The 25,777-nt window shown below is 41.0% G+C and overlaps 1 protein-coding gene across 1 annotated transcript; it reads left to right on the forward strand.

Moving 5' to 3' along the window:
• Nucleotides 1-3,442: 3,442 nt before the first annotated feature.
• Nucleotides 3,443-24,499, forward strand: LOC121445831 (UDP-N-acetylglucosamine--peptide N-acetylglucosaminyltransferase 110 kDa subunit-like; the record flags this gene model as incomplete). Its single annotated transcript, XM_041647979.1, has 13 exons — nucleotides 3,443-3,511; nucleotides 6,898-7,014; nucleotides 11,886-11,965; nucleotides 14,145-14,340; nucleotides 14,588-14,728; nucleotides 15,179-15,279; nucleotides 17,661-17,814; nucleotides 17,898-17,999; nucleotides 18,331-18,510; nucleotides 20,288-20,446; nucleotides 20,554-20,643; nucleotides 23,762-23,887; nucleotides 24,314-24,499. Coding segments are annotated over 13 exons (1,701 nt in total), but the record flags the coding sequence as incomplete, so codon positions are not given.
• Between the last annotated feature and the right edge of the window lie 1,278 nt (nucleotides 24,500-25,777).

Below are 25,777 nucleotides of genomic sequence, written 5' to 3' on the forward strand. Positions count from 1 at the left end.
TTTTCTTGGTTTTAGGTCTATTATTAAGTTAATGTTTCCATAAGTATTAATTAGGGATGAACAGAGGAGTAAGGTTTAAACAAAGTAATTCTCTTAGATACCATTTTGATTTGACATGAAGCAGAATTTGACACAAGGTTTTGAATGGACTTTTGTAGAATTGTAGTGTTCTTATACTTTGTAGACATTTAAGTAATTTTTTTTTTTTTTGGTTTTTCAAGACAGGGTTTCTCTGTGGCTTTGGAGCCTGTCCTGGAACTAGCTCTTGTAGACCAGGCTGGTCTCGAACTCACAGAGATCCACCTGCCTCTGCCTCCCGAGTGCTGGGATTAAAGGCGTGCGCCACCATCGCCCGGCGACATTTAAGTAATCTTATGTGTATTCATGTGTGTGTAGATTTGGATCTCATGATTTTGTTTATTTTATTATTTTGGTGTTTTAAATGTTGTTGTTATGTATCTGTGTTGTTGTATCTGTGCACATGGAGGCCCGGAGGAGGTGTCAGATCCCCTGGAGCTGAAGTTATAGACAGCTTACAGTACTAGGAATTGAACTCAAGTCCTCTAGAAGAGTAGCATGTTAATGGTTAAGTAGCTCTTAACCATTTCTCCAGCCCTATTTTGGCATTTTTGAGACTGAGTCTCACTTAGTCTAGGCTGACCTTGAACTGACTGAGTAGCTGAGAATGACCTTGAATTCTTGATTATCTTGCTCCCACCTCCCAAGTGGGAGCACTTGCCACCATGCCACTTGACATGTGCCACCATGCCAGCTGAAAGTTGTTGCGTTTGTGTTTGTGGTACTAGGTACGCAAGGCCTTGTTGTATCCCGGGCAAGTGGAGCTCTACTTTCAGCCACTCTACTAGTCCACTTAATAGGATATGTTTTGCCTTTTGCTAAAGTGGACTAATTATTTCACTGTAATCTTGAAGGTATTTATATTATCATTTTCTGGAGATCAAACCTAGGGCTTTTGACATACTGGCTAATTTTTTTCTACCAACTGACCTACATTGCCAGTCTATAAGATAATGATGAATCTAGATGATATAACTAAATATAGTCATGCATCTAAGAGTTCATGGAAACTAGCTGGTAAAATTATGTAATGGTGGGTAAAAATATATAGGTGGGGCAGGAGAGATGGCTCAGGTCTTCCAGAGGACCCAATTTCAAATTCCAGTACCAATGTCAGGCAGTTCACAGCCACCTGTAACTCCAGCTCCAGGAGAATGCAATAAGCCTCTAGGCTCTGAAGGTACCTGCACTGATGTGCACACCCCATATTTGAAATTAAAAATAATAAAAACATATCTTTAAAAATGCAGCTTTTAGTCAGTTATTGTGTTTCTGATTTGTGGCTTAGAACAGCCATTGAAATTGGTGAAGGTCTAAAGATACATACCACCCACTAAAAAATGGTAGAGGGAGCTTGGGTAAGCAGATTAGGTTTTTCAGACATAGCCCATCAGACAGAGGGCTACCTTGTTAAGGTTCAGAGGAGGAAACCTATACAAAGTAGATAGCAAGATTATAGAATTCATTATTTCTCAAAATACAAATAGTATTCCAAAGTACTTAGACTAATTACAGAAGGCGATTAGTCGGTAATAAGATTATTGGTACCTGTGAATTGTTTTTCTGTTTTGCTTTTTTATTTATTCATGCACTATTTATCCATTCATTCATTCATTCATTCATTCATCATCAGAGTCTTGATTCTGTAGTAAAGGTTGGTCTAGAACTCCCTATGATATAACTGGGGTGGGGTTGGGCACCTGAATTTAGGACCATCTTCCTGCCTCAGTTTCCCAGGTGCTAGGATTACAGGTGTGTGTTACTGTGCCTGCTACATGAGAGGCTTTGAGGATTACTATCAGCCTGTGCTTAAGGCCACTAGAAGATAACCATACTTTTCCAAAGCATCAGTCACTGATTGAGGGACAGCACTAACTCAAGTAGATCGTGGAATTGTCCCAGTTTAGCCAGTCATTACCTTATTGGCAGACCTTTCAGTTCATCCAGTGAATGCCAGTAAACAATACAGAGTCAGTTTATCAGTAAAACTAACTACTAATTCTGGAAACCAATATACATGGTAATTCTTTGGAATATTTAATAAAATTTTACTTTGTAGGATTTAATTTAAGGTTCTTTCACCCACATAACAGTTTGGGATGATAAACGTGACTCATATTGCCATTATCTCTGCTTGTTATTGACTGATAGATTCTTTTTTTTTTTTTGCAGGGTGAGGTTGAATGTTTATTCAGGGGGTTATGGAGGAGGAAGGGTGAAGGGGGGGGGACAGAAAGGGAGAGGGAGGGAGAGAGGGAGAGAGAGAGAGAGAGAGAGAAGAGGAGAAAGAGACAGAAGGGGAGAAGCAGAGAAGTGGGGAGAGAGGCAGAAGCAAAGCTGCCTCTCCGAGAGGAAGATGGAAAAGAGGACTGATAGATTTTTTTTTTTAAGTTTTTTTTTTCGAGACAGGGTTTCTCTGTGGTTTTGGAGCCTGTCCTGGAACTAGCTCTTGTAGACCAGGCTGGTCTCGAACTCACAAAGATCCGCCTGCCTCTGCCTCCCAAGTGCTGGGATTAAAGGCGTGCGCCACCACTGCCCGGCGACTGATAGATTCTTACTGTCTGTTGAGCATGTCCTCCTGCTGAATGGACTGGTGAGTCGGACTAGCAGCACAGTTGAGCTGCTAATAAAACGCAGAGTCAGCCGCTTTTCATTACTCGCCCACTCAGCTCTGATGGTACTTAATACTAATGAGTAATGTAGTGGCAGGTGCAGGACTGAGGCTATGGTTGGATGGTAATCCTTCTGCCTAGGCATGAAATGAAATCAAGGTTTCTAAATAAGCCTGAGAGCCAAAGGGTAGGTTTGTTGACATGTAATCACTTGCTAAGTGCAGTGCTGTTTTTCCTGCTGTGGAAAATTTCTGGTCCTTGATACAGGAATGATTCATCATAACCTTGAATAAAACAGTTGAATAAATATTCAATCATTTTTTCCTACGGGTGACATTTGGAGAGGAGAGAGGCTCTAGAAAGGTCTTGTAGTCTTGTGTTTGAAACTGATGAGGCCAAATGCATTTGAAAGAATGTTAGACAATAGTGTCACAGATCTCCCAGCCAGAACTGGAGCAGCAGCTGATAGCAAAACACATATTTTTGCAGTCAAAGATAGTATTCAGACTTAGGAAGAGCAATAAATTATGTAAATATCTTATAAGTTCTGGTTGGATTTGTCCCCCTCGGGCTCCTTTTGTATTTTCTGGGAATTAGAATAGGAGGAGTTGGGAGCCTGTGCTTAAGTTTAAGTGCTGCATTAAACTGACAAGAAAATGGCAGCGCTAGATGTGTAGAAGTGATGTTGGGATTTTGTTTTTTTTTTTTTTGAGAAAACAATATAATTAATACTACTATCTCTGGGTTTATAGGATTTGTACTGTGTTCGTAGTGACCTGGGGAACCTGCTCAAAGCCCTGGGTCGCTTGGAAGAAGCCAAGGTAGGTGTTTGCTAGAACATACTTAAGCATTAGTTTTGAAAACCTGTACCTTTTGCCAAGTCTTCAACTCTTCATTAAGCTATCTTCATAAAATAGTCCTATGAAACTGAGGAAAACGTCAGCATGACTTGCCTCAGACTAGAGCAGGACCAGGCTTTGGCATATCTGTTCTAAATCTGGGGGTAAAGCAAGAACATGAGCATTGTGGAGCCTTCTGCTGAGCTAGATCATCTTTATAACAATGGGCTCCATCATGACCTATGTGGGAATCAATAACATTCCTTCAAATCTGAGGCTTGCCTGCTAGTGATTTTTGGCTCAAGACGCCTATATAATGCAGGTGCCATTGAAAACGCTGCTCTTCTAAGTCCTTTGTGGCTTGTAAGTGGAGAAGAATTTCATCCAATGTTACCCTGTAATACTGGCATTTAAAATTCTTATTTAACCTTCCTCCCTTCATCTTCCTCACCCTTTTTACAGTGGAAGAAAGGCTGTTAAAATATTGCAAATTAATAATTGGAACTCCTGCTCCTCTTGTCTCCACTTCCTCCCCAAATTCCTCCTTTTTCCCCAATCCTAGTTGTCTACCTTCTTTTTCTTCCTCACTTCCTTCTTTTATCCCTCCCCACCCACCTCCTTAAAAAAAAATGAGGACAAAGCTGGTTTGTTTGGAAATGGACTGATCGAAAGAAAACTTGCCAAAGTGGAAAGGTGGCTTTTAGCATTCTGTGTTTCCAAATAATGAATTTGAACTCTAGGTTGGGTTAATTAAAGCTTTTGGTATAATTTACAATTAAATTTATAAATGCAGTTGTCTTGTTACAAGCCACCTTACGCAATCGCGCTGCAGGGGTGAGGAGTGGGGAGAAACCAGAATGCTTCTGAAACTCCCACCTGTTGCTCTGAGCCCCACGCGCATGCTAATGCGTGGAGTGTATGCGCAGCGTAGCTGTCTGTTTGTTCATCCAGGGAGGGAGAAGGCTTTGCAGCACCACTTAATGTTAAAAGCACTAGTTTTAAGTGCAAAAATTCTACCAACACTATGGATTAACCTTATGTAGGTTTCCAGCTGATTAACTATGTTGATTTCAATCTTAGCTGATAAAGCAATTGGTAATTTCTAGAACAAATATCTGATATGCTCCTATCAATTGTCACTCCACCAAGCGGACAGCTAACATGAATTGCACTTCACTGCAGCTTTAGACATCGATTTAGGCTGAGACGTTGCGCCTGCCTTAGGTTGCTGACTTCTTTATTTCAGAGCTCTGGAGACACCTAGTTTGAAAAATGTCATTCTGGTTTTTTTTTTTTTTTGGTTTTTATTTTTGTTTTTGTTTTTTGTTTTTTTTTTTTTTTTGTGAGAACTTAGTAAACCAGAAAATACTCTTGAGTGAAATGCAATGTGTTTCTTTTGTAATCAGTGCATTTGAAAATTCAAGCCAGCATACATTCCTAGTAGATGGCAGCAAAATTAAGTTGTCTTTGTAGAAAATGAAGAGCCTTTCTTCCAGCAAAAATCCCTGCTGTATGCAATAGCCCTGATTAACCCTCTCCCTTCTGCATGTTTCCCATGTTACAGACTTGAGACTGTCCTCATTCCCATATGTAATAGACATCCAAAGAATTTCAATTGCTTTGTTGAACTTTTACTAATGATCTTGTTTTTATTTTCTCTCTTGTTTTTGGTTTTTCACCATTGATATTGTATTTAGAAGGTTTCAGGTGGGTGAAACCTCCTATTCCATGCGTAAGGTGCCTCGCTGAAGGGAGCTCGAGGCCTGGATCTAGGGCAGACACACAACCTCCTCCTCCTCCTCTTCCAGCAAGGAACGCACCGAAAAGTCACATGATGAGAAATATGGTAACGGGTTTGTAACTGCCACAGCAAAACAATTTGCCTCCATGCCTGAATCTTCTGTCTTGTGGCTTCAGAAACAGCTTAAAATAATTTTATTTACAAGTTATGTAAAAGAATGTTTTATACTATAGCCACAATTCTGTCAAAAATAAGTAAAACTTAATTAAGATAATAAAATTATTAGATAATTTACTAGTAAAAGCTTCTAACTCTTCTTGTTGTTCATTTTTTTTCCTTTTTCTTCTTTGTTTGGATTGCAGCATTCTGCTCTTCTGATGATGCGCTGTGACCCTGCAGTAGCGCAAAGGCTGCGCAGCGTTAATGCGCATTGCGTGCGAATGAGCCCCTGTGAACGGTTGACTAGATGAGTAATCTGATTGACTGGCTCTCTCAGTCCTATTCTGTAGCCTTTTTGGATAAAATTGGGTTTTAACATACCTCGAGTCCAACTAATCTCATTAAGCAAATATTCTCTACGGGCCTGTCTAGTAGATTAATGGATCTGGTTGGCCGTTTGCTGCGTCTAGGGGTGTTCCATGGAGCGCAGCAGTTCGCAGCGTTTGCGCAGTGCGATGCTGTTAGGTGGCGCCAGCGATGTTTGCGCTTGCATTACAGGGACCTCAACCTAGGTGCATTCCTGTCATGTGAGGTTTTATTTTCTTCCTCCTCAGAAGAGAGGCATGTGCTGTGAGTCTGCAGATTCTGAAACTTGAAGTCTGAATGATGACTGACTTGGCAGAAACATTTTTGTATGGCTCAGTAGCTTAATTTTAATCTTAAGGAAGGAGAACATTATGTTGTGAGAAGCATTTCCGTCAACTCTTTTGGTTTCCTAATGCTTGATTAGAGGTTGAAGGCTTTGGGAAGTTATCTAGGAAACTTTTTGTTGTTTGCTTTGTCTCCTCCCCCACCCTCCAACTCACTTTGTAGCTGAGGATGATCTCAAGTTTATGATCTCCTGCCTCCATCTTCCGAGTGCTCAGATTACAGGCCTGTGCCCCCCATATCCAGTTTAAGAAACCTGTTTTCTATTTTCCTGTTATTTGATTATAAAATTGGGTGCCTTTTTTGGTGTTGCTTTTTTCTGTGATATGTCTTAGCATTTCACAGAACACATTTTGGGAAATGTGGGTTGGGGAAGCCTAGATTTCATGGTGCCCTGTCAAGTATCATCAGTCTCTAGAGCCCATAGGTGTTCAGATAAGAGGAGTATAGCGTTAGTGTTTAGCAGCACCCAACCTCCCAGATGAGTCCTATTATGAGGATTACTCTTTGGTTGGCAGAACTGAACATGGTGGTTTGCACTTGGGTTCTGGTGGCGCAGGCGCAGGAGCAGCCAGCTGTGGCAGCGCATTAGTTTTGGCGCAAGCGAGCCTATGCTGCAGGGTCACTTTTGGCTGGTCAGGGAAGAAATAATGATATCACCTTCTTCCCCCTCCCCAATCTTTTTTTTTCCCCTTTACAAATTTCCCCCTTTCCCCTTATCTCCTTCCCTTCTCGTCTTCTTTCATTAAACCCTCCTAAGGCATGTTATTTGAAAGCAATTGAGACGCAACCAAACTTTGCAGTAGCTTGGAGTAATCTCGGCTGTGTTTTCAATGCACAAGGGGAGATTTGGCTAGCAATTCATCACTTTGAAAAGGTTAGTCATTAATAATTGATATTTATAAAATGTTTATGTGTACAGAATGTTCTTACTAGAATAAAACAGTAGGCATTTGCTTAAGCAGCTGTGTAATATTGTTTCCTTGATAGTATTGCAGCATTTGCAGGTGGCATATAATATGACAGGTTTTTGAGATTTATATTGAAAATGCTTTTTTATTTATTATAATTTTTTTTCTTTTGAGAGTGGGTTTCACTCTGTATAGAATGGCTTGGAATTTACTTTGTGTCTCAGGTTGGCCTTCAACCTAGTGGCAGTCCTTAAGCCTCCTGAGTGCACAAGTGAACTACCACATCTGGCTTTAAAATGACTCTGTTTTTCCTCAGAGTGAAGCGATAGTACGGCTTATAGAGGGATGTTTGCCACATGAGGGAGAATACTGGAGGGTTCAGAGTATCCTGCTGAAAAAGCTGTTTCCAAGTCTAGAATAGGACACACTGCAGCATTGTCTGGAATAACTTGTCATACCAGAAGGCAAGGAAGTATCTATTCACTTATTCATACACTTGACTTTCTCTTTTTTTCCGAGACAGGGTTTCTCCATGTAGCTTTGGAGCCTGTCCTAGAACTCGCTCTGTAGACCAAGCTGGCCTCCAACTCACAGAGATCTACCTATCTCTGCTTCCCAAGTGCTGGGATTAAAGATGTGTGCCACCACTACCTGGCTATCTTTATTTATTTATTTTTTTTTTAAAAAGGGCCCAATAGCTAAGTAAGGCTTTCAGTTTAACTCTTTAAAGACTCATTTACTTTTATGTGTGTGAGTGGAAGTATGTCTGTCACCATGTGTGTGTGCACTGCAGAGGCACTAGAGCTGGAGTTACAGATTGTGATCCACCATGTGGGTGCTGTGAGCTGAAACAGGGTTGGTTTTTTTTTGGGGGGGGTGTTTCGAGACAGGATTTCTCTGTAGCTTTGGAACCTGCCCTTGGAACTATAGTCTTTGAGAAGCTAACTTAATAGCTAAGGGGTTTAAGAGCATTAGCTGTTGTTCCAGAGGGTCCAGGTTCGATTATCAACACCCACATGGTAGTATATGACCTCTTGTAACTCCAGTTTCAGGGGATCTGAAGCCCTCTCTGTCTTCTGAGGGTACCAAGCACACATGTAAGTAGAAGAGATACATGCAGACAAAACACCCATACATATTAAAAAAAAAAAAAAGTTGAGCTGGTCTTAGTGGCACATGCCTTTAATCCTGCAGAGGCAGGCAGATTTCTATGAGTTCGAATCTACCCTAGTCTACATAGTGAGTTCCAGGACAACCAGAGTCACATAGTGAGACCCTGTCTCTATAAAACAAAAACAAGAAACGAACCAACTAACCAAAAAAAGTTTCTAGGATATGTATGGAGCAGATAGACATGTTAAAAGATAGCTGAGGGGTTTCATCAGCAAAAATGTCAACTATGAGCTGATAGGACACTGATCTGAGTTTTCTTTTCAGCAAGGTGCAGGACTAAAAGATGTAAATTAAATCTGGATGATTGAAAGAGATAGGTACTTCTTTTAGTACATTGCCTACTGCTCTTGTTACATTATTCTAAATAAAGTTGCTTTTATTCTTTTTTTGTTTCTTTTGAGACAGGGTTTCTCTGTAGCTTTGCAGCCTGTCCTGGAACTTGCTTTGTAGACCAGGCTGGCCTTGAACTCACAGAGATCCACCTGTCTCAGCCTCCCAAGTACTGGGATCAAAGACCTGTGCTACCACCACGCAGCTGGCTGCTTTTTTGTTTTTACAATTTTTTTTTTCGAGACAGGGTTTTTCTGCAGCTTTTGGAGCCTGTCCTGGAACTAGCTCTTGTAGATCAGGCTGGCCTTGAACTCACAGAGATCCGCCTGCCTCTGCCTCCCTAGTATTGGGATTAGAGGTGTGCGCCACCACTGCCCGACAAAATTTTGGTGTTTTTTTTTTTTTTTTCCCCCGAGGCAGGGTTTCTCTGTGGTTTTGGAGCCTGTCCTGGAACTAGCTCTTGTAGACCAGGCTGGTCTTGAACTCACAGAGATCCGCCTGCCTCTGCCTCCTGAGTGCTGGGATTAAAGGCGTGCGCCCCCCCCCCCCCCACTGTCCGGCCTACAAAAAGATTCATTTGGCGATGTATTTGTGTACTTGCCTGCACATGTGTGCAGATAACTCATGGAGGCTAGACGAGGGTGTGGGATCCCCTGGCTGGAGTTAATAAGCTCTTGTGTGCCACCTGACATGGGTCATGGGAACCAAACTCAGTTCTCTGAAAGACCAACAAGCATCCTTAACCATTGACCTATCTCCCTATGTTTTCTTTTTTGTAAGCATTTAAAAAAATATCCAGGTGCCACATGACTTTAGTCCAAGCATTCAGAAGGCAGAGGCAATCATCTCTGTGAGTTCAGGTATATGTATAGTCCTGTCTTTAATCCCAGCTCCAGAGAGGAATTTAAAATGGGAGGAGACAGCTCTCACACACAATCTCATTCTGAGATTCCTGGAGGCAGGATTGCCATTTTCAGACTGAGGTAGAGATGAATGCCAGTGGCTGGCTGTTTAGCTTTTTTTTTTTTAATGGTTTTGGAGACAGGGTTTTGCTGTAGTTTTAGAGCCTGCCTTGGAACTAGCTCTTGTAGGCCAGGCTAGCCTTGAACTCACAGAAATATGCCTGCCTCTGCCTCCCAAATGCTGGGATTAAAGGCGTGTGCCACCACCACCTGGCTCTGTTTTGCTTTTCTAATCTTCAGGGTGAACCCTATTAGCACTCTCTCTCTCTCTTTTAAATTAATCATGCTGCAGACAGGGTTTCTTTGAGTAGTCTTGGCTATCCTAGAACTAAGTTCTGTCGACCAGGCTGGCCTCTGAGTACTGGCATTAAAGGCGTGCACCACCACTGCTTGGATTTACTTTTTAATTATGTGTTTGTGTGTGGTTGTGTGTTCGAATGTGCAGGTGCCATTGGAGGCCAGAAAAAAGTGTTGGGTTTCCTGAAGTTATAAGTGATTGTTGAGCCTCCTGCTAGAAATTTAAGAATTGAACTCTGGTCCTCTTAACTTCTGAGCTGTCTCTTCACCCCACTTACATGCCTGTCTCTGCCTCCTTCGTGCTGGTATTAAAGGCACTTGCCACCAAGTCCAGTTCATTTTTTAAGATAATGATAGTGTGGTATGTTTGAGTGAGAAAACATTCTTGTCACCTCCCTAGAATTTATAATTTTTTTTGTTTTTTTTCGAGACAGGGTTTCTCTGTAGCTTTGGTGCCTGTCCCAGAACTAGCTCTTGTAAACCAGGCTGGCCTCGAACTCCCAGAGATCCACCTGCCTCTGCCTCCTGAGTGCTGGGATTAAAGGTGTGTGCCACCACTGCCCGGCTAGAATTTATAATTTTAAATGGGATGAGATGTTTGAGATTTGCTTCAAAATTATCTGGCGGAAAGGGGAGTAGATACATAATAAATGAAAGCCAGCATGATTGTTGAATTTATAAAGATGATGAGCCATGACATGTGTTTGTTGCCTACAAGAAATTTTTAAGAGGGCCAGGTGTGATTTATGCCTATTAATCTTAGCACTTGGGAGGCTGAGGCAGGAGGATTGTTGTGAGTTCTGGGCCACACTGGGCTACAAAGTAAATTCTAGGATAGTAATAGAGTTAGACCTTTCCTCAAAGCAAAAGTTAAAGTTTTCAGGCTAGATATCTATGACTATAGATAATCTAAGCTAAGTGTGTCATGCCTTTATCTGATAGAGACTTGTTTATTATCTATATAAAGAAGTGTTTCTAGGAATTTTTAAAATATTTAAAATTATTACATTTATCTTTTCAGTGTTTTGGTTAAATTTATACTTACCATTCTAGAGGGATATTTTTCTAGAGCTCTTGGTATAGGTATACTAGGCTAGCATTCTACCAATGAGCACCAGACTATCATTTGCTTATTTGGAGAAAGTGTCTCATATATCCCCAGGCTGCCTTCAGACTCACTTTGTAGTTGAAGATGACGTGAACGCCACATCTTCCTACTTCCACCTCCCAACTGCTTGGATTAGAGGCTGTGCCTTGCTTGGCTTAATGTTACAGTTCTAATTACATATCTTAGTAAGGACTTGCTGGGTCGTGTGTTTATGTAACAGAGTTACATACTTAAGAGCTCATTGCTTGTTTCTGCCCCCATCTTTTAGAAATGTTAGCCTGACTGACTGAATAAAATTGGGCCAATCATTAGAAATAGTCTGCTTGTATGCTGCTTCATTCCTTTAATTCCAGCGTTTGGGAGGCAGAGGCAGGTGGATCTTTGAGTTTGAGGCAGCCTGGCCAGAGCTACATAGTGAAACCCTGTTTCAAAGAACAGATAAAAGGGGGCCAGGCCGTGGTGGCGCGCTCACTCAGGAGGCAGAGGCAGAGGCAGAGGCAGAGGCAGAGGCAGAGGCAGAGGCAGGTGAATCCCTTGTGAGTTCGAGGCCAGCCTGGTCTACAAGAGCTAGTTCCAGGATAGCTAGGACTGTTACACAGAGAAGGCCTGTCTCAAAAAACCAACCAACCAACCAAACAAACAAACAGATAAAAGGAAGGAAGTACTGTGCTTAGTTAAGTTGAGTTTATTTTGCTCATGAGGTTTTCCTTTCTTGTGATTCAGGGAATGGAGTCTAGTAGGAAGTGCTTTGTCACTGGGCTACATGCCTAGCCCCTTTCTCCAGTTATTTTGATATTAATGAGGCTTATCGATGAAAGGGAACTAAATGAGGACTGTTTTTAAAAACAAAATGAGTTTTCTAGAAAATGTAATTGGATATCTAAAATGACTTTAGAATAAAAGCTTAATGAGAAGTTAATCTGACAAAAGCCTTTCTTTTTCTAAGTAACTGTCTTGTAATTTTTAGGCTGTCACCCTTGACCCAAATTTTCTGGATGCTTATATCAATTTAGGAAATGTCTTGAAAGAGGCACGCATTTTTGACAGGTGAGAATGTTCTGTTTGATGAATTTTCTTGTCTTTTCAGAGTTTGAACTAAAATGTGACAACAGCTTCTTGAAGTACATTTTCCTAGAGTATAGTTTTTCCCTCCTGATAGCTGTTTTCTTCTGTTTTACTTATAGATGTTGTTGGCTGACTTTTCCTTGTTGGTTTTCCTGAATGCTTTTATCCTTCCACTTAGTTCTGTTGAAATTTCCTTTATTGTAAACTGTTAGAAATGATGATTACCTTTTGGGCTAAGTTTGTTTTTTTGTTTTTTGTTTTTTTTTGTTTTTGATTCAGAAAGCTAAGTAAAACTTGACTTTAACTGTTTTGTTGAAGAAACTGCTTTTCTAATTGTGTGTGTTTGTGAGAGGGGCTATATGCACATTGGAGTCTATCCAGAAGAAGACATTGGGTGTCCTTCTCAATCCTGTTATTTTGCCACCTTCTGCCTTTGAGGCAGTTTCTCCTGGAGCCTGGGGCTCACATCTGGGCTAGGTTTGCAGTGTAAGCCTCAGTGGTCCTCCTGCCACAGCCCCTCCACCCAGTGTTGAAGTTGCATATATGTACATGACCATTAAGCTTGGTAGATGGGGGCAGGAATCCAAACTCAGGTCCTCATAATTACACACCAAGCACTTTGATCACCGATCAGCTTCCCAGCCCTGTGATTTTAAAATTTTATGTATATGGGTGTTTTGCCTGCATGTATGTCTGTGAACTATGTGCAGAAGTTGGAAGAGGTATCAAATCCTCTAGAATTGGAGTTGCAGATGGCTGTTAGCTACCATTTGGGTTCTAGGATTCAAATCACAGTCTTCTGGAAGAGCTGCCAATGCTCTTGTCCTCTGAGCCATTTTTTCTAGCACTTGACTTTTAACTTTTTTTTTTTTAAAGATTTTATTTGTTGTGTATACAATGTTCTGCCTGCATGACAGAAGAGGACACCACATCTTACAGGTAGTTGTGAGCCACCATGTGGTTGCTGGGAATTGAACTCAGGACCTCTGGAAGAACAGCCAGTGCTCTTAACCTCTGAGCCATCTCTCCAGCCCCGACTTTTGACTTTTTTTGTCAAAGGAAAATGTACATCTTGAGTGGGAATAGACAACTGTTTTCCTGTGAAAATGTTTTATAGCCTGGCACTTGGGAGTCTGAAGCAGAAGGACTGCTGTGTGTTCAAGGCCTAACTGGGGTATAGAGCAATACTTTCTCTTAAAAAAACTTAACAGGGGCCTGCCTGGCTGTAGTTGCTTTCTCCTGTAATACCAGCTCTTGAGAGGCCAAGGGAAGAAGGGCTTGCTCAGACTTTCAAGCCAGCCTAAGCTATAGGGTAAAACCTTGTCTTAAAAAACAAGTGGCTCAGCCGGGTGGTGGTGGCGCACGTCTTTAATCCCTGTACTCGGGAGGCAGAGGTAGGTGAATCTCTGTGAGTTCGAGGCCAGCCTGGTCTACAAGAGCTAGTTCCAGGACAACCTCTAAAGCTACAGAGAAACCCTGTCTCGAAAAAACAAAAAAACAAAAAACAAAAAAACAAAAAAAAAAAAGTGGCTCTTGGTGGTACACGCCTTTAATCCCAGAGGCAGGTAGGTATCTGAGTTCAAGGCCAGCCTAGTCTATAGCTTGTTCCAGAACAGGTTCCAAAGCTATACAGAGAAACCCTGTCTCGAAAAACCAAACAACAACAAAAACAAACTGAACCACACACTCAAAAGTGGAGGGCCGAGAAATTTGCTCAGTGGTAGCGCCCTTGTTTAGCATGCACGAGGCCCTAGGTTCAGTTCTTGGCACCCCAAAAAATATATTTTATAAAGGTGATATTTTTGTTATGCAGTAAAATATATCATAAGTTAATTGTTATTAGTTAATGGCATTTTTGGTATAGTATATCTGGAATTAATTGTAACAAAATACACATTCAAGTTAGTTGGATTTGGGCAGGTGAGATGGTTCAGTGTGTAAAAGTGCCTGGCATGCAATCATATTGACCTGAATTTGATCCCTGGAACCCGTAGTGGAAGGAGAGAACCAACTTCAGAAAGTTGTTTTCTGGCTTCCACATGTGTACCGTGGTTTTTGCCATTTACCAATCTGTTCATGTCATAGACAAACTTATAATAATAATATATTTAATATTAGTGGCATTTGTGTATATGAGTTTGTATGTTTTTGCTTTTCACAGAGCTGTAGCAGCTTATCTTCGTGCCTTAAGTTTGAGCCCAAATCATGCGGTGGTGCATGGCAATCTGGCTTGTGTGTACTACGAGCAAGGCCTAATAGACTTGGCCATCGATACCTACAGACGAGCTATAGAACTGCAGCCACATTTCCCAGATGCTTACTGCAACCTAGCAAATGCACTCAAAGAGAAGGGCAGCGTAAGGATTTTCAGTCTATTTTTATTTCTTTGTTACATGGTAGAAAAGTCTTCATTGTACATATTAAGTAATATTGGTTTTCTTTGGAGTTTTGGTTGATGGGAAGGAGAATACTGAAAAGTATCCATTTTGTGGTGTATTTACCAGCCATTAGGCTCAAAATGATGCAGTTACTTAAATTACTAGAACATAAGTGGTTTCTCTGATTCTTCTCTGTAGTATCTGAATGATTTGTTTTATTTTCCAGGTTGCTGAAGCAGAAGATTGTTATAACACAGCTCTTCGTCTATGTCCTACCCATGCAGACTCTTTGAATAACCTCGCCAATATCAAACGGGAACAGGGCAATATTGAAGAGGCGGTCCGCCTATATCGCAAAGCATTAGAAGTATGTTGAGTACTGTGACTGGGTGTCTAGCCTGTTTGACGGTAGAGGGAAAGCAATTAAGTTTGCCTGCTGTTCACCTCTTCATTTCCTATGTAAGGTCCTATGACAATGCCAGACGTCCCTACATTGAGTTCATTACTTTGTGCATAGATGAGATCTGGACAAAGCCAATGACTAGTAAACTGAGTAAAGCTATTAAAATGAAGAGCTCAGGTCAGTGTCTAGTGATTGGTAGGTGTGGTAGGAGTTTAGAAAAGAGGCTGCATTACTCAGTGTGAGTAACAGGAAGAGAGGCCTACTTCACATTTCAAATGAACATAGGTATAAAATGGAGGAAGCAGTAGAATTTAAGCTACTAGACCCGAAGAATGAGTAAACTTGGAAAAAGAGTTGTGGGAGATAATTGGGAGATTCTGCTATTTAATGTCAGCCGTGATCGTGACTCTCTAGGTCTTCCCAGAGTTTGCTGCTGCACATTCCAACTTAGCAAGTGTACTGCAACAACAGGGGAAGCTGCAGGAAGCACTGATGCATTATAAGGAAGCCATACGGTAAGAAGTTTATAGCTTCTTTTTTCTATTTTCAGTTTTGAGATTATAGTATAATTACATCATTTCCCCTTCCCTTCCCTGCAAAACCTTCCCATATACTTCTCCTTGCTCTCAAATTCATGACTTCCTCTTCCATTAATTCTTGCGAGATGTATATATATATATATTTATTTATTTATATGCAGATATGTTTCTAAACATAATTTGTTATGTATAATGTTACTCAGATGTATATTTTCAGGTCTGACCATTTGGGATTGGATAACCAATTGGTGTACTCTTCCCTGGGGAAGAATATTTCTTCTGCTCTCAGCATTCCTTAGATGCCCTGTAGTTCTTTGTGTTGGACTGAGGCTTGCCCTAATCCACTTCAGCATCCTATCCCCTCCCCTCTTCTCTTCTTCCTCCCCTCTTCTACCCCCTCCCCTTCCCTTCCCTCCACTCCCCTCCCCTCTGCTCTCTTCTTTCTCTCCTCTCTTCTTTCCTCCCATCCCCCCTTTCCTCTTGTTTTTTGAGACAGGGTTTCTCTGTGTAACAGCCCTAGCTGTCCTGGAACTCACTCTGTAGACCAGGCTGGCCATGAACTCAGATCTGCCTGCCTCTGCCTCCCAAGTGCTGGGATTAAAGGCGTGCGCTGCCACCACCACTTGACAAAAGATTTATTTTGTGTATGTGAGTGCTCTGTTTGCATATCTGGCCTTATGCCAGAAGAGGGCATCAGATTCTACTATAGATGGTTGTGCGCCATCATGTGGTTGCTGGGAATTAAACTCAGGACCTCTGGAAGAGCAGCCAGTGCTCTTAACTCCTGAGCCATCTCTCCAGCCCTCAATGCCTGGTTTCTGTAGTACATGTAGATACCTGCTACAGAGGCTAGAAGAGGGCATTAGCAAACCTTGGAGCTGGAGTAAAGGTAGTTGTGAGCTGCACTATGTAGGTTCTGGAAAAAAAAAAACTCAGGTCCCCTGGAAGATCAGTCAGTGCTCTTAAGTGTTGAGCTACCTCTAGCCCTTTGTTATTTATTTATTCACTTAGTTATTTTAAATTTTTTTGAGACAGGGTCTCTACATAGCCCTGACTGTCCTAGAACTCACTCGTTCTGTAGACCAGGTTGGCCTAGAACTCACAGAAATCCTTCTACCTCTACCTCCCAAGTACTGGGATTAAAGGTGTGTATAATTTAATGTCCCTATTCATTCATGCATCCATATCCATTCATCTACCCATTGATTCCTTCCTATCTATCTGTCTGTCTGTCTGTCTATTTATTTATTTATTTATTTATTTATTTATTTATTTTTGAGACAGGGTTTGTCTATGTAACAGCCCTGGCTGTCCTGGAACTAGCTCTTGTAGACCAGGCTGTTCTCAAACTCACAGAGATTTGCCTGCCTCTGCTTTCCAGGTGCTGGGATTAAAAGTGCGCCACCACCGCCTGGCTCCTGGTTTACATTATTTAATATATTTTATTTATTTTGTGTTCATGGAAGCAATGTGGGCATATACTGTGGTACCCATGTGAAGGTCAGAGAACAATTTACTGGCATTGTTTCTATCCTTTGTTATAGGTTCTGAAGTTTGAACTCATGTCAGGCTTGATTGCAGGTATCTTTACCTGCTGAGCCATCTCTTTTGTGGTTTAAAATTTTATTGTCATCTTTGAAAAAGATTTGTTTTACTTTTTTTTCTTTTGTTTTTCAAGACGGGGTTTCCTTCTGTGTAGCCCTGGCTGTCCTAGAACTTACTCTGTGGGCTGGAGAGTTGGCTCAGCAGTTAAGAGCATTGCCTGCTCTTCCAAAGGTCCTGAGTTCAATTCCCAGCAACCCCATGGTGGCTCACAACCATCTGTAATGAGGTCTGGTCCCCTCTACTGGCCTGCAGGCATATATGTAGACAGAAAATTATATACAAAATAAATAAATATTTTTTTAAAAAAGAACTTACTCTGTAAAGTAGGCTCACCTTGAACTCAGAGATCTGCCTGTCTCTGCTTTCTGAGTGCTGAGATTAGGCTTATCTTACTTTTAAGTATGTATATAAAATCCCTTCAGAATTCAGAAGGTGTTAGATTCTCTGTAGCTGGACATTGTTGTTGGGAAGAGAACTCAGTTCTAAAAGAATATTAAGAGCTCTTAACTGCTGAGTCTCAACTATTAAATAATGTATTGTTATTTAATAATTTATTCTTATTAATTAATAATTAAAGGTTGGCATTTGGCAGCTGCTGAAATGATTCCCTGCCTTTGGGATTCAAGCTAGGCCTCATGCTTGGTAGGCAAGTACTGTGCCACCAAACCACATTAAACCCCCTCCCTCCTCCAATGCTTTAACAACAACAAGGATTTTACACGAGATAATCAAACCCTTGTCTTTTCCTTCAGAATCAGTCCTACATTTGCTGATGCTTACTCTAATATGGGAAACACTCTAAAGGAGATGCAGGATGTTCAGGGAGCCTTGCAGTGTTATACTCGTGCCATCCAGATTAATCCTGCCTTTGCAGATGCACACAGCAATCTGGCTTCCATTCACAAGGTAATGCTGCTTATTGTGACATGGGCACCTTAGCACTGAAGTTTCATTATAGGAAACTCCTTACAAGCTTGCTTTCTTTCCAGGATTCAGGGAATATCCCAGAAGCAATAGCTTCTTACCGCACAGCTCTGAAACTTAAGCCTGATTTTCCTGATGCCTATTGTAATTTGGCTCATTGCCTACAGGTAAGGAACAATAGTCTAGTGTTTTTCTTTCTGTATTGTTACCACTTTTTAATTTTTATGTGCCATAATAATGCAAGCCTGGCTGGAGATTGTTGTTTTTTAGCAAGTGGAGGTCAGAGGGCAGTTTTCAGGAGTCATTTCTCATAACACGTGGGTCCCAGGCATTAACTCCAATTGTCTGGCTTGCCTTTTATTCTTGTCCTTTATTCACTGAGCCAGCCCCAAGATCATATTTTTAGTAGGTAATCTAACACTTTTAGGAAGTCAAATATTTGCAAAATAAATCCTTTGGTAGGTTTTCTGGGTGATCATTTCTTTTTGCTTCCTCTAGATTGTCTGTGATTGGACAGACTATGATGAGCGAATGAAGAAATTGGTTAGTATTGTAGCTGAGCAGCTAGAGAAGAATAGGCTGCCTTCTGTGCATCCTCATCACAGCATGCTGTACCCTCTTTCTCATGGCTTCAGGAAGGCTATTGCAGAGAGGCATGGGAATCTCTGCTTGGATAAGGTGACTTGTCCTTTCATTTTTTTCTGTTATAAACTCAAATGCAAATAAATAAAAACATTGTACAAATCAAACGTACAGTATGGTTTTGCCAATCAGCATGTGGTCAACATCACCCAAGTTAAGAAATAAAGCTTTCTTAGCTATTCCAGAAGTCACTTTCTAATGTGTCCTGTCTTCAACTGAACTCCCTTCAATCCAAAGGATGGGGACTTTTATTTCTTCTTTTTCCCCCTGAAATAGGGTTTCTCTGTAGCTTTGAAGCTTGTCCTGGAACTATCTCTGTAGACCAGGTTGGTCTTGAACTCACAGAGATCCGCCTGCCTCTGCTTCCCAAGCGCTGGGATTAAAGGCATGTATCACCACTGCCTGGAGAGACTTTTCATTTCAAACTCTGAACAAGTTTAATAGTGGTATTTTTCTTAAGGTGAAACTCACAGCTACACATGATGATGCAAACCTATAATTCCAGTTGAGATTATAAATCTATAATCTCAACAAAAACCTCCACCTAATACGAACATCTAAAAACCAAACTAAACGCAACAACAACAAAAGCCCCAATAGGGTTTAAATACAGAGTGTATGGTATTATATACTCAACTTTCAGAATTAGAATATGAATTGATAGAGTTTGGGGTCTGTTTTAGGAAACAGTGGTAAATTAAGATTTCTTTTTGTAAATATTTATTTATTTATTATGTATACAGTATTCTGTCTGCGTGTATGCCCACATGCCAGAAGAGGGCACCAGACCTCATTACAGATGGTTGTGAGCCACCATGTGGTTGCTGGGAATTAAACTCGGGACCTTTGGAAGAGCATGCAATGCTCTTAACCGCTGAGCCATCTCGCCAGCCCTCCTCTTCCTCCTCCTCCTCCTCCTCCTCCTCCTCCTCCTCCTCCTCCTTTTTAAATACAAAAATGCTTCTTTGTCGAATTTCCTAAAATAATCATACTCTATCCATATTTCATGTTGGAGTCTGTTCAGGCATATTTTCTACACTTCAGGTCAGATATGAAGCATGAGCACTATGCAGCCACCATACACAGCTGTTTACCTTCGAAGGCGCCATTAAACTGGCCACATAAGTGAAGTTTGCTGTCTAAAGTTTTTGGTTTTTCGAGACAGGGTTTCTCTGTAGCTTTGGAGCCTATCCTGGAACTAGCTCTTGTAGACCAGGCTGGCCTTGAACTCACAGAGATCCGCCTGCCTCTGCCCCCCGAGTGCTGGGACTAAAGGTGTGTGCCACCACTGCCCGGCCACTAAAGTTTTTTCATAATTATGGGTCTATATGATTTTAGATTCTACTTTCATTTATTTCACTTAAATTTTTTTTTTTTGAGGCAGGTCTTATGTATATCAGGTTGGCCTTAAAACTCTCTATGTAGCTGGGGATTACCTTGAACTTCTGATCCCTTTTGCTTCCACCTCCCAATTGCAGGGGTCACAAGAGTGCACCAACATGTCCATTTATTTTTTGTTGTTTGTTCTGTTTTGATCACTATGTCAGACTGGCTTTCCTGTAACTCAGTGCATAGACCAGGCTGACTTCAAACTCAGCCTTCAAACTATGCCTCACCTCCTAATGATTGGGATCAATGATGGTACTATCATGCCTGTTCTTTATGTAGTTCTGGGGACAGAACCCTTAGGGCATTATACACGCTAGTCAAAACACACTACTAATCACAAGTCCCTGTTATCGGTTTTTTTTCTTTTAGATAAAAATTTGCACATGACTTGACTTTGTTAACGACCATTGTATTCTGTTGGTAGATTAATGTCCTTCATAAACCACCATATGAGCATCCAAAAGACTTGAAGCTCAGTGATGGCCGGTTGCGTGTAGGGTATGTGAGTTCTGACTTTGGGAATCACCCTACTTCTCACCTTATGCAGTCTATTCCAGGCATGCACAATCCTGATAAATTTGAGGTAAGAGTAGGTTCTGGTGACTTTCTTCTGTCATCTTTGATGTTAAGCCCAGTGTTTTGAGAGGCTTGGAGCCAAGGTTATTAAGTATGCCCTCCTCTGTCTTTTAGGTGTTCTGTTATGCCCTGAGCCCAGATGACGGTACAAACTTCCGAGTGAAGGTCATGGCAGAAGCCAATCATTTCATTGATCTTTCTCAGGTAGGCAAAACACAGATCCTTTTCTTCAGATTTTAAGATTTCATAATTAAGTATATGTGTTTGGTATGGTATGTGGGGATGTGCCTGTATGAAGACAGGTGCCCAAGGAGGCCAGAAGAGAGGGTGTCAGATCGCCCAGACATGGAGTTACAGGGTGTCACATGGGTGCTGGAGCAAATGCAGGTCCTCTGCAAGCACAGCAAGTGCCTTTATGTTTTAAATTTTGAGTAAATTTGAAAAAGAAAAACCCTTTTGGTACAAAGTGGGTTTTTTTTGTATTAGGAGTTGAATGGAGGGTCTCATGTTTGTAGTTTTTGATGATGGGTATTAAAAGGAGTAACTACTGTATTTGGGCAATTTGCCCTTGTTTCCTTGGTCATTTACATTTTTATTTGGCATGACTTTTAAGTTGTACATAAAATAGAAATGTGATATAACTCTGTTTGATATATAACTTTTCTAGATACTTTTAATACATACTGAACAAAATCAAGAAGGGTAAATGGCTAAATAGCTAGTTTAAGGACAGACTAGGCTATGTGAGACCGCCCCCATCTCATTTTTTTAAAGGAGGGGGCTGCAGCAAAAAGCCCATCTATTTTTGAGTTTTTGCATTTGTGTGTGTGTATGGTCTTTTTGTTTTATTCTTTTGTAATTCACAAAGTGGGCCTTGAACTTTTGTTAATCCTCCTGCTTCAGCCACCATACCCTACTGGTTGTTTGTCTTTGTTTCTATTTTTTTTCCTCTGTAAATTTTATGATGAGTCAAAGTTGAAACCTATGGGAGAATTAAATTTGCTATGGGTTCTGTTAGTCACATATTTAGACATGAATATGAATAAGTGTGTTTGCATGTAGACACACATCTAAATGTAAATAATGGGATTGGGGACATAGCTCAGTTGGTACAGGGCTTGTCTATTATACACAAAACTCTGGGTTTGATTCTTAGTACTGTATAAACTGGGTGTTGTGACTCATACCTATAATCTCACCATTTTGGAGGTGGAGACAGAGACAGAAGGATCAGGGTTAAAGGTCATCCTTGGCTACGTAGAGTTCAAGGTCTGCCTGGGCTAGAGACCCTGTTTCAAAAACAAGGCTAGGGATGGTGTAGCTCCTAGCAGGTAGATCTGAGTTTGAGGCCAGCCTGATATACTTAGCAGTTCCGGGCCAGGCAGAGCTACATAGGGAGACCCTGTTTCAAATAACCAATAAATAACTAACTGAATGAGTAAATAATAGACATTTTCTTAGATGGGTTGGGAGAGTTATCTCATTTAATAAAGTTTGCATACCAGTATCTTTTGTAGCATGGTTACTACTTCAAAAATATGTCTGGTCTGCTTTTGATTTTTGAGACAGAGTCTCACGGTACCCCAGGCTGGCCTTCTTACTGTGAGCAGTCTCATACACTTCTGGTACATACTAACTAGGGCAGTATTCTACCCAGTGAGCTGCATTTCCAGCTTTGATTTTTATTTTTCTGAGGCAAAACTTTAACTATGTGATCAGAACTGCCTGTAAACTCCCAGTGTAGCCTAGGCTAGCCTTGAACTCAGCCTTCTTAGTGCTAGAATTGCAAATGAGAGATATCTTGAACGACTCTTCCCTCATCTATCTGCCTGCCTATCTATCTATCTATCTATCTATCTATCTATCTATCTAGCCATCTATTGATTGATTTGGCAGGCTCACTATGTGTTCCTGGTTCGTTTGGGACTATCTGTGTAGACCTCTGAAACTGTCCTGGAATTTACAGAGATCCTTGGGATTAAAGGAGTGAGCCACCACGACCTGGCTTTGAATGTTTTTGATAGATTTATCTTTATGTGTGTTATGTTTGTTTATATGTGCACCATATATGTACATTATGTTTGTGCCTGGTGCTTTTGGAGGTCAAAAGGAGTTGGATGCCCTGGAGTTACAAATGGTTGTTAACCATGTAGGTGCTGAGTTCTACATGTAGTCAGTCCTTCAGTGCTCTTGAGCACTAAGCCATCTCTCTAGCCCTGTACCCCTTTTTTGCTATAGGGTCTCACTAGGTAGTCAATCTAGTCTTCAGATGCTAGGATTATAGGCACCTGTCGCTGTATTTTTTTCCATTTTTGGCATGTGTGTATGTGTATTGTGATTAGTGTACATGTAGGTGTACTTGCAGGTTCATATGTTGCTCAGAGTAGGATGTTGGATATCTTTGGCTTCTTTTCTCTTTCTTTCTTTCTTTCTTTTTCTTTCTTTCTTTCTTTCTTTCTTTCCTCCTCCTCCTCCTCCTCCTCCTCCTCCTCCTCCTCCTCCTCCTCGTCTTCTTCTTCTTCTTTTTTTCTGAGACAGGGTATCTTCATAGCCCTGGCTGGCTGTTCTGAAGGTCAGCTAAACTCACTGTGTAGATTGGCCTCCAAGTAAGCTCTCTCTGCCTCCCAGATTGTGGGATTAAAGGTGTGTGCCTTCCTACCCAGCCAACTGTGGAGATCTTGCTCCTCCACTCTTGGCCTTATTTTCTCAAGACTGAAACTGACTCATCTTCCTGTCTCCAACCCCCACAGACCTGAGCTGAGGTTCCAGGTGCACATGTGTGGTCATATGTGGCTTTTTATGTGGGTGCTGGAATCCAGACTTAGGTCCTCTTACTCACTGAGTCATCTCTCATCTTATTTATACTGTTTCTCATTGAGATTATAGAGTATCAAACATCTAGTAATTGTTGTGATTGATTTGAGACAGAATCTGTTTAGCTCTGGCTAGTGGAAACTCATGATTTTGTCTCAGGTTTCCTGAATCCTTGCCTTCAAGTCTTGTAACAAATATGCTTAGCCTCTTGTTCATCTTTGAAGGCCCATTTAAAATACTCGCTCCCTTCTGTAACCCTGTTACTAATCCATCCAATTTAGAAGGAAAGTCTGCTTCCTTTATTGTTGAGACAGGGTCTCATGTAGCTGATGTTGTTGTTTAACTGATCTTTCTACTTCTACCTCCCAAGTGCTGGGATTATGAGAGTGAGCCACTATACCCAGTTTATTCACCTCTTTTGCATCTAGGTCTGAATTCTGTTTAATCCTATTAAAACCAATCGAATTAATCTTGAGATTCTACATAGTTCTTACTGTTTATCCTGTAGATTCCATGCAATGGAAAAGCAGCTGACCGCATTCACCAAGATGGAATTCACATCCTTGTAAATATGAATGGGTATACCAAGGGGGCTCGAAATGAGCTCTTTGCTCTCAGGCCAGCTCCTATTCAGGTAAGAGAATAATCATTCACAATGTTTATTGTACTAAAAAGACAGTGGTTTTTGGTTTTCTTCCATCTGGCTAACTACCCTTGAAAACAACAGGATAGACATTCTTGAGTGTTCTTGTATGTACTAGGATAGTTTTTTGGGTGTAGACCCAGTGCCCACAGGTAAAATGTCAATGGAGACTAGCATTTCATGGTTTTATAATAAATAGCTCCTTTGTCTAATATATTTGAAGAACACCTTACCACTTACAGGGTTAGTCTGAAAAGCTGCTGGATTGCTCTTGGCCAAAGAAGTCAGCCTCCTTTATATATGTACATAAGTGATTTGGGAGCCTTTAGATGAAGATCCTCTTTTGAAAAACTGGAATAATTTGGTAGGTTTACAGATGGATAAAAGTTCTTAGTTTTCGGTCTGATTGTTTTTTAGGCAATGTGGCTGGGATACCCTGGGACTAGTGGTGCACTGTTTATGGATTATATCATCACTGATCAGGAAACTTCCCCAGCTGAAGTTGCAGAACAGTATTCTGAGAAACTGGCTTACATGCCTCATACTTTTTTTATTGGTGATCATGCTAATATGTTCCCTCACCTGAAGGTAGGCAGAAAATAATGCTATGGGGTTAATTCATTTTTTCCCCTTGGATTGTCCATATGCACCCTGACAGGCATGTCAACTTTTCTTCCATTAGAAAAAAGTAGTCATCGATTTTAAATCCAATGGGCACATTTACGACAATCGGATAGTTCTGAATGGCATCGATCTCAAAGCATTTCTTGATAGTCTACCAGATGTGAAGATTGTCAAGGTCAGAACCCAGTCGGCATTTGTTACTGAAATGAACTAAATTTGTTAATTTTTTCTTATAATGCATTTCTGTTTGGATTTTGTTTTCAGATGAAATGTCCTGATGGAGGTGACAATGTAGACAGCAGTAACACAGCTCTTAATATGCCTGTCATTCCCATGAATACAATTGCAGAAGCAGTTATTGAAATGATTAACAGAGGACAGATTCAGATAACAATTAATGGATTCAGTATTAGCAATGGACTGGCAACTACACAGGTGGGAAAGACCTTAACTATGTGCCACCATCCATACATCATTTCCTTGAAGCCTTATAACCACTCTATTCTACAGAGGAGGAAATAAGCTTCTTGGAAACTTGCTCTTGTAGCTGTGTCTGGTCTTGAAAGTCATTCGGCTTCAACCATCAGGCTCCTTAGTGAGTGCCTACTGTGCTAATGCTTGTTTTTGCCTGTCTGTGCCTTTATTCTCTTACCTCTAGGCACCATATGGTTGCTTGCTTCTGTAAACTCACCCTTTTCCTGGCCAAATCCTGCCTCGCCTTTCAGTTCAGATAGTTCTTATGGGAACCAGTTACTGAACTGATCTTTTGCCTCTCTTTCCATACTCATTGGTACTTGTCTCCTGTGCTTCTGTTGTTTTTGGGGTATATTGTTACATTCAGCATAGTGCAGTGTAATGTTTGTATTTGTATCCTTCAGCAAATGGAATTACTTTAGAACTCATGTCTTAGCCCCAATAATATAGTATGCATTCAGAGAGAGAGAGAGAGAGAGAGAGAGAGAGAGAGAGAGAGAGAGAGAGAGATGCATACTGGAAGAGGCAAATACATAGGGCAGGAATCTTAGACTTCTTAGGTGCTGACAACATTATTGAGATGTCCATACTCATGTAACAGCATAAGGCAGTCTTCGACAAGTATGGGATTTGCAAATAAAACTGTAGTTGAAGGACTTGACCATCAGTGTAAGGGGGAGTCTTGAGTCTTGGGGAGAAGAGACCCTTTGGGGAGGAGTAATTGAAATTTGCCTTGGAGAGAGGATATGATTTGGAGAAGAGCATTTATTTCATCCATGAAGA

Source organism: Microtus oregoni, unplaced genomic scaffold, assembly GCF_018167655.1.
Source record: "Microtus oregoni isolate MIOR12 unplaced genomic scaffold, Mior012 001216F_ref0000150, whole genome shotgun sequence".
NCBI classification, from domain to species: domain Eukaryota; kingdom Metazoa; phylum Chordata; class Mammalia; order Rodentia; family Cricetidae; genus Microtus; species Microtus oregoni.